Below are 8,745 nucleotides of genomic sequence, written 5' to 3'. Positions count from 1 at the left end.
GCATAAGCCGAAGTACTGAGTACAATGCATGTAAAAAATAACATTAGCAAAACTGCTTCTATTCTCATTCTTATGGCTTTATATGTGTAGCTACTCAATAGAAGGTAAGGATCAGGTCTGGTTGTGTATGGGATTGTAAAAAGTGCATACTACATGAGTTTATCAGATATAAACATATGAAATTAGTTTAAGTCAAACCCAACTTGGCATATATCTCCTCTCGTCTGATCTTATCCACCTTCCCTTATGAAAATTAACCATGGTTTTACTATAGTAAAAGAGTAGTAACCATGTTTTTTTTGGCATATTGATTACCATTTGTATAACTACAAATACCATGGTTAGTTTAGCAAGACCATGGTTAATGGTTTAACTATAGCCATGTTCTTTTTTTTTTTAATCTGTAGTAAAACCATGGTTAATTGTCGTAAGGGAATTGTTTTTCCCATAAGAGCGGGTACGGCCTAAACTCAATGTGTCTGGCTTCCGGTCACATCCACCTCCAGCTATTTTTAGCTGTTCAAAACAGCTCTTGCTGCTTGATATTGCAAACTGGTGTGTCTTACCATATTATTTTAATGTATTATCTTAATTATGGACACACTGGTTTGTTGTGCAAACTGTTTGCTGCACTTTGTTATTCTTCTCGTTGTTTCCCTACAAGCGGCTAATGAACCGAAGGTCTCGCACATTACCAGAAAACAGCTTACTTCCGCATTGAAAAATAAGGTGGACACAAGACCAAGGTAGACAAGATGGCGTCGGTCCCAGAGCCGCTTCTGGAAGCAGAAGATGAACTGAAGAAGGCAGATGGGTCGATGCAGACGATCAGCCCCTCTCACACTTCAGTCTGCGTTGATCTGAATGCTCAAACAGGTGCAACTGTAAACGCTCCTGTACTCACTGGAAACGTCATCCAAGGCTCAGTAATCATCAGCTTCAGCTCAGCCACTGGTGCTGTCGGTAAGCTCATAGCACTGTAGTATGCTTAGCATCAGAGTTGCCAAGTTTGCTCATTATCAGCCACTCTGGGCTTTGTTTTTTAAATTTGCTTACAGATTTGTGACTCTGGAGCACAAAAGCAGTGTTAAGTGGCTGGGGTATGTTTGTAGCAATAGCCAACAATACATTGTATGGGTCAAAATTACAGATTTTTCTTTTATGTAAAAAATCATTAGGATATTAAGTAAAGATCATGTTCCATGAAGACATTTTGTAAATTTCCTACCCTAAATATATTAAAACTAAATTTTTGATTAGTAATATGCATTGCTAAGAACTTCATTTGGACAACTTTAAAGGCGATTAATGTTTTGATTTTTTTTTGCACCCTCAGATTCCAGATTTTCAAATAGTTGTATCTCAGCCAAATATTGTCCTCCTATCCTAACAAACCATACATCAATGGAAAGATTATTTATTAAGCTTTCAGATGATGTATACATGTCAGTTTCGGAAAAATTTACCCTTATGACTGGTTTTGTGCTCCAGGGTCACATTTCGGCAGTCACAGGTTTAATTTTTTTTACCTGTATACACTTTTTTTTTTTTTTAAACTTGGTTTTATTTAAATTATTAGTATTATTTTTTTCCCAAATTCACCATGGGTCACTTATTTTGGAACGTGATTTTTCAGACCAGGTTGCTTATTTCTTTAGCAAAACTTGGCGACTGTTTAACGTGTCAGAACCACCCAATAGTTTGGAAGATTTTAATAAATAAGCTTTGGTAGCTGAATGATTTGTGTTTAATGTATGTGTATTTTTTTCCTGATGTTTACTTAAAAGGGCACCAAAATCCACCCGAAGGACCGATGTCTCAGAAACTAGGTACAAAAACAATAGCCACTTCTTTATTCTGGTTATAATCGGGTCAAACTTGTATTTAGATCGATTTCTAAATGTCTACAAGTTATGATTCCCAACATATCAGCGATTTTAGGCAGAAGTCACAACAGTTCTTATGTGTTCGATTTGTTCTAGAGCACGACGTCTTGCAGAAAATCCTGGAAAGTCACAAAGACGACATGAAGGCCAAAACGGGACGTGTGTTTGAGGGCAAAAAGGAGAACAAAATACACATCAGCAAAGTGTACACTGAACTCTTCATCACTGAGGGGGACATTACAAACGTCTATGACGAACATGAGGTTCTGAAGATCGACCGAGCCTTGAAAAAGCCCAAATTTGAAGACACACCGATCGACTGCAATAGCATATTCTGTTTACTGAAGCAAAAGAAGGAGGGAAACATTGTGCTGACCAAAGGCATCGCTGGCATCGGAAAGACGTTCTCCGTGCACAAGTTAATCCTGGACTGGGCCGAAGGAAAAGCCAATCAGCATGTGGACTGCGTGTTTCTGCTTCCATTCAGAGAGATTAACTTGATTAAAGATGATAAAGAGATCAGTCTCCACGAGCTTCTGTTGGAATTCTATCCTGATTTGAAAGAGGTGGAAAACACCAAGTTTTATGAAGAATACAAACTGGCGTTTATCTTTGACGGGCTTGATGAGAGTCGCCTGGAATTGGATTTTGATTGTAAATTGGTCAAATGTGTCAATGCACGGTCATCCGTTGATGTTTTATTTACAAACCTAGTTAGAGGAAAACTGCTTCCGTCGGCTCTCATCTGGGTCACGTCAAGACCGGCAGCGGCCAATCTGATCCCTCCTGAGTACGTAGGATTGTTCACGGAGGTGCGCGGATTCACCGACCATCAGAAGGAGGAGTATTTTAGAAAACGGATCGTAGATGAAGCTCAGGCCTCCAAAATAATCTCACACATCAGGACGTCTCGTAGTCTCTACATCATGTGCCACATTCCCGTCTTCTGCTGGATCACTGCCAGCGTCCTTCAGGACATTCTTGTCAAAAACGATGAGCACGACATTCCTTCGACCCTCACCGAAATGTACATCCACTTCCTTCTGATACAGATGAAGATGAAGAACCAGAAGTATGAAAAGAAGCAGGAAAGGGATCGCACAAAGCTTTTGAGTTCAAACAAAGGCATGATCTTAAAGTTGGCTAAACTGGCGTTCGAACAGCTGAAGGAGGAAAACGTCATGTTCTACGAGACGGATCTGAAAGCGTGCGGCATCGATGAAAGCGAGGAGTCCACAGGACTGTGTACTGAAATCTTCAAGAAGGACTCTGTCCTGCATGAGGTGAAGGTTTATTACTTCATACATTTGAGCGTGCAGGAGTTTCTCGCCGCGTTGCATGTGTTTCTTTGCTACTTGAAGCTGGACATGGACGAGCTGAAATTCTTTCTGGAGAATTCGCGTCCTAATAAGAAAGAACTGCTGTACGTTCTGCTGAGGAAGGCGATCGATAAGGCGAAGGAGAGCGACCGAGGGCATTTCGATCTCTTTTTGCGGTTCTTGCTGGGCATTTCTCTCCAGTCCAATCAGAAACTCCTCATCGGCTTGCTGGACGAGACGCTGGAAAATAAAAACTGCATCAATAAAACCATCCAGTACATCAAGCAACTGCAAAACAATGACAAGTGCCCAGATAAATCCATCAACCACTTCTTTTGCATCCTGGAGCTGCAGGACAGAACCCTGTACCAACAAATCATGAAATATCTGAAGTCAGAGAGCGGCCAGCCGAAAGCGGTGTCCAACTCCAACTGCTCAGCGCTGGTGTATGTGCTTCTGATGTCAGGCGAGGTGCTGGATGACTTCGACCCCAAGATGTTCAACAAAACATATGCGGGATGCAGGAGACTCGTCCCAGCTGTGAGATGCTGCAGAAAAGCCCTGTACGTAGATTCAAATGAAAACTCTGATTTTTTCCCCCTAATTTTCTTGTTGTTGTTAGGACAGAACCCTGTACCAACAAATCATGAAATATCTGAAGTCAGAGAGCGGCCAGCCGAAAGCGGTGTCCAACTCCAACTGCTCAGCGCTGGTGTATGTGCTTCTGATGTCAGGCGAGGTGCTGGATGACTTCGACCCCAAGATGTTCAACAAAACATATGCGGGATGCAGGAGACTCGTCCCAGCTGTGAGATGCTGCAGAAAAGCCCTGTACGTAGATTCAAATGAAAACTCTGATTTTTTCCCCCTAATTTTTTTGTTGTTGTTTCGTTTTACTCCCCCCCCCCCCCCCCGTTCTCTTTTACTTTTTCCAAAATTTACTTTTTATTTTTTCAACAAGTTATTTTTGATCATATTTTCCCCAAATTGCTGTTTGTTTTCCTTCAAATTCTGTTTTCAGAATTTTGTTTTCCCCTTCAACTTCTTTGAACATATTCCGTTTTTCTTCCCCAATTTATGCTTTCTAATTTAATTTTTCATGATTCCATTTTAATTCAATATGAGTAATCAAAAAGCATGTTTAATCAACTGAATTAATAAAACTTTATGAATGAAATTAAAACTTTTTTTTACAATTTTGATCCATTTTGTGTGACAGTGATGCTGCAGAAACGCAGTGTAAGCCATTGTGTACTCTTCTTTCTTTCCATGTTTTTTAATTTACGACAATTTTGTCAAGTGTAGCATTCAAATAAATTGTTCCTTTAAGATTTTCTAAGTTTAGGTTTTCAATGTAATTATTAAGTTATTGAACTTATGTACAGGTATGATACTGTGAACTCATTTAGGCTTTTTATACATTTCCAGCATTTTTTTGTGCAGTGTATTAATTACATTGTTTCTTTTTTATTTAGCTTTATTGGGATCTATTTTTTTAAAACTGTGTAGAGGTGAGCTCTTCATGACTAGCTAACATCTTGCCATCTTGCCAGGTTTTCAGACTGTGGACTGACAGAGCAGTGCTGTGAAACGGTGGCTTCGGCTCTTCAGCTAGAGGACTGTCCTCTGAGTGAACTGGACCTGAGTCACAATTACAGCATCGAGGCGGGAGTGAAGGCGCTTTCTGCTGGACTGAAGAGCCCACACTGTCATCTGGAGACACTCAGGTCAGCGTCGGCGCCACGGGGGGCCTCAGGGGGCCCGGGTACCTCTGTGCCCCCTCACCTCTGGTGCCATCTCCGGAGTGGGCGCCTTGATTTTAGTCTCTAGGAAGATCTCCCACACAGAAGTACGGGATGGGGAGCTGATGTGTGTGGGCTGTCAAATACATGGATTAAAAGCTAAAAGTTTTCATTTCGGTTCGTCCTTAGCAAAAATATTTTTTCGTTCAGGTTCCAGAGCGAAATAAGTATGGAACAGTGTTCGCTTTATAAAGAATTCTAATAATATTTGCTAATATTCTTGAATCTTCAAACTGCTAACACTTTGCACTTTGCACTTTCGAATTATTCCTTTACTGTATGACCAAAAATGACGGAGTATTTTAACTTAACTTAAACTTAAAATTTATGTTTAGCGTGTTTTTATAAACATGCAGCAAACGAAAGTAGGCGATTAATCGGTTAAAAATTCTTACTGTTGGTTAAAAAAATGAAATTACTGTCTTTGTTCAGAAATGGAAGTAACTTAAAATATTATTTGTGTGATGTACTTTAGTAGCTATATACAGAAAAACTACAGTGCTTCCAGTAGGCTATTTTATGGAGCTGGAAACTCCAACAGCATGCAATCAGTTGACAAACACCCGATTCATATATAAAACTAGGCTATATGTTATTAAATTGTATATAAATAATTTTATTTAAAAGTTTTCTGTTTGGGTTTTTCCCGTTTTACTCGTTCAATATTCAGAAACAGGTGCCGTTAAACAGGTGCCGTTAAACATGTGCCGATATTTTTTCAAAGTGAATACATGCCCCCCCCCCAACATGACGCGGCCCCCTTAAAAATTGTGCATGCCCCCTCACTCTGTGGCCCCATTACCATTTCCATTTCTGTGTGAACATGTAGTCTGAAATGTAATGCTGATGTTGTACTCGTTCAGGTTGGCCCAGTGTCATTTCGGCCAGGAGAGCTGTATGGAGCTGCTCTCCGCTCTCAAGAATATCTCACATCGTCTAAGAGAGCTCGACCTCAGCGGCAATGACCTGCAGGACTCTGGACTCCATAAGCTCCTAGATGAGATGAAAAACACAGAGAGAAAACTTGAGGTTCTGAGGAAAGTATTGATGAAATTTAGCATTAACCACGCTGTACCAGATGATTGATAAATGACCGTTTTGAAATGTTTTTACGCAGGTTGAGCTGGTGTAACCTCACTGCGAAGAGTTGTGAGCACCTCTCCTTGATCCTCAGCTCAGATTCGCCCCTGAGAGAGCTGGATCTGAGTAACAATGACCTGCAGGATTCAGGAGTGAAGCTGCTCTCTGATGGACTGAAGAGGCCAAACTGTCAGCTGGAGATACTGAGGTAAAGCTAGGAGCTTTAGTTTATTTATTTGACAAATGGATTGTTTCTCAATTGTTTTATCCTCCTGTAGGTTGTCTGGCTGTATGGTGACAGAGGAAGGCTGTGGTTATTTGTCTTCAGCTCTGAGTTCAAACCCCTCACACCTGAGAGAGCTGGATCTGAGCTACAATCACCCAGGACCATCAGCAGTCCAGCTGCTCAAACACAAACTGGAGGATCCAAACTATAAACTGCAGATACTCAAGTATGTCTTGTGGGTCAATGATATGGCATAATTTTTTTCCCCCAAGATCCATTAAAAGTAATTCAAAACTATATATAATGTGCCGATTTGCTGCTCGAGAAACTTTTCTGATTATTATCAGTGTTGAAAACAGTAATATTTTTGTGGAAACCGTGATATATTTTATTTTTCAGGATTCTTTGATGAATAGAAAGCTCAAAAGAAATCTTTTGTAACATTAGAAATGTCTTTGCTGTCACTTTTTACTAATTTAATGCATACTTTCTGAATAAAAGTAATAATTTCTTTATATATATATATATATATATATGACTGAGCCCAAACTTTTGAACAGTCTTGTGTATACAATGACTTACAGAATCACTTATTATGATTCAATATCTGAATTCTAAAATCGTCAGTATTCTTTTGTATTTAAGTTAAAGAAGAATGCTCAGTAAAAAGCTTTTTTTTTATTAAAAATGTAGCTGTAGAGCTGTTTTGAATAATTAACATTAGTCGTAAGGTCAATGTTGTTTAAGCAACATACAGGAAGCAATTAAACATTTGTGCACCTACCTTAATCCAAAGGAACATTTAATTCATGGTTCATTCATTCAATTCATTCATTTCTTGTAAATCAAACCAATGACCTTTTGTTATTATTTGCTTTCATTCTCTTAACCTCTTCTTCTTCTTCTTGATTGATTTCTACAGAACTGAGCCTATGGGTGAACACTTGGTCAAAGCAGGGATAAGGAAGTGTAAGTTTCTCACTCTCCATGTCTATATGTCTCTCTCTGAGGCACTAACGGACGTGTTTTCTGTCTCGCAGATGCTTGCGATCTCACGCTGGATCCGAACACAGCTCATGTTCTGCTGTGTCTCTCCAACGGAGACAGAACGGCGACATGTGCAATGCAGAAGCAGCCGTATCCAGATCATCCAGAGAGATTTGAATCAGTCCAACAAGTGCTGTCTAGAGAGAGCCTGTCTGGCCGCTGTTACTGGGAGGCCGAATGGACGGGTCCGGAGGGGACGGTTGGGGTGACGTACAAAACCATCCTGAGGAAAAGTGATGATCTTTGTGTAGTAGAGGCCACCGGGCAGCTTGGAAACAATAGTGTGTCATGGAAAATTACCTGTGCATCTTTCCCAAATGTTTCTCACGCTGAAGACGACATTAATATAAAGGCTTCATCATCTTGTTCATCTAAAAGAGTGGGTGTGTATGTGGACACGACGGCTGGCGTTTTGTCCTTCTACAGCGTCTCTGACACACTCACACACTTGTACACCTTCCTCGCGGCTTTTGAAGATCCTCTCTATGCGGCCTTCAAGGTGGACAGGGACTCTGTGTCCTTTTGTCAGATTTAACCTGAAAGCCTCTTTATCTTACATTTATGTGCACATTTATTGCCATCTTGTTTTACTCTGTGTGACTGAGTACAACTTCAAATCAAATTTGATAAGATTTCATGCAGGTAAATACAAAGGTTTCACATGTTTTACTGTAAATAACAGCCAAACCACATGTTCGGAAATGATTTGAGTACTGCCTTTTTTAGACATGCAAAAGCTGACTTTTTTATTAAAATGCTTTATTTTTGTTATGCTTAAAGTCTAATTTAAGTCTTATGTGTTCACTTCGTTAACCTAGAAGATGATGCCCATACTTTGGCAGCAAAGCAACTCTATAGCTGTAGGAGATCGTCAATTTATATAATTATGTAAACATTGTGAAATTAATTGCATTAACATGGGAAAAAGCTTCTTTACTGCATTTACTGGTTTGTTTATTTATTGAGATCTGAAAATCAATAACTAAACCAACTGATCATTTGCTGAACAAGACATCTGCAGCTTACCTGCTGGACAAATTAAAATAGTTTAATTTGTGTTTGAGGACATTTACACAACATTTATTATTGAGAACACTTACGAAAATTAACCGCGGTTTTACTACATATAAAACCACAAAAAAAACCAAAAAAAAACATGGTTATTGTAGTTAAACCATGGTAACCACAAATTAACCATGGATTTGCTACACTAACCATAGTTTAACCATGGCATTTGTAGTAAAACTGGTTTATGCAACCGATTTATGAAATCATATATGATTTATAAATATTAGTTTAGACTTTATGCATTTTTTTATAGACTTTATAGACATTATTTTGCTCATTGCGCCCTCACATGGCATCAGGAGACAGGTGTTTCCTTA

At 39.4% G+C, this 8,745-nt stretch overlaps 1 protein-coding gene across 1 annotated transcript; it reads left to right on the top strand.

The window, feature by feature from the left end:
- Window positions 1-552: 552 nt before the first annotated feature.
- On the top strand, window positions 553-8,049 carry LOC107713786 (NACHT, LRR and PYD domains-containing protein 12-like). The gene is made up of 9 exons (XM_016519399.1): window positions 553-963; window positions 1,788-1,829; window positions 1,983-3,768; window positions 4,759-4,932; window positions 5,871-6,044; window positions 6,125-6,295; window positions 6,366-6,539; window positions 7,236-7,282; window positions 7,354-8,049. Exons 1-9 carry the CDS (start codon window positions 756-758, stop codon window positions 7,893-7,895), a joined length of 3,318 nt encoding a protein of 1,105 aa, XP_016374885.1. The 5' UTR covers window positions 553-755; the 3' UTR covers window positions 7,896-8,049.
- The last annotated feature ends 696 nt before the right edge of the window (window positions 8,050-8,745 follow it).

The sequence above is a fragment of the Sinocyclocheilus rhinocerous genome, unplaced genomic scaffold (genome assembly GCF_001515625.1).
Source record: "Sinocyclocheilus rhinocerous isolate Xijiao unplaced genomic scaffold, SAMN03320098_v1.1 scaffold1861, whole genome shotgun sequence".
Classification (NCBI taxonomy): Eukaryota; Metazoa; Chordata; class Actinopteri; order Cypriniformes; family Cyprinidae; genus Sinocyclocheilus; species Sinocyclocheilus rhinocerous.
This window is presented reverse-complemented; position numbering and strand designations above follow the sequence as displayed.

What these genes read in the sequence shown, in the direction of transcription:
- LOC107713786 (XM_016519399.1), top strand. Translation starts at nt 756, where the DNA reads ATGGCGTCGGTCCCAGAGCCGCTTCTGGAAGCAGAAGATGAACTGAAG. An exon ending in CTCAGCCACTGGTGCTGTCG is followed by an intron (nt 964 to 1,787) that starts GTAAGCTCATAG and finishes TTTACTTAAAAG; the next exon opens with GGCACCAAAATCCACCCGAA. An exon ending in CAAAGCAGGGATAAGGAAGT is followed by an intron (nt 7,283 to 7,353) that starts GTAAGTTTCTCA and finishes TCTGTCTCGCAG; the next exon opens with ATGCTTGCGATCTCACGCTG.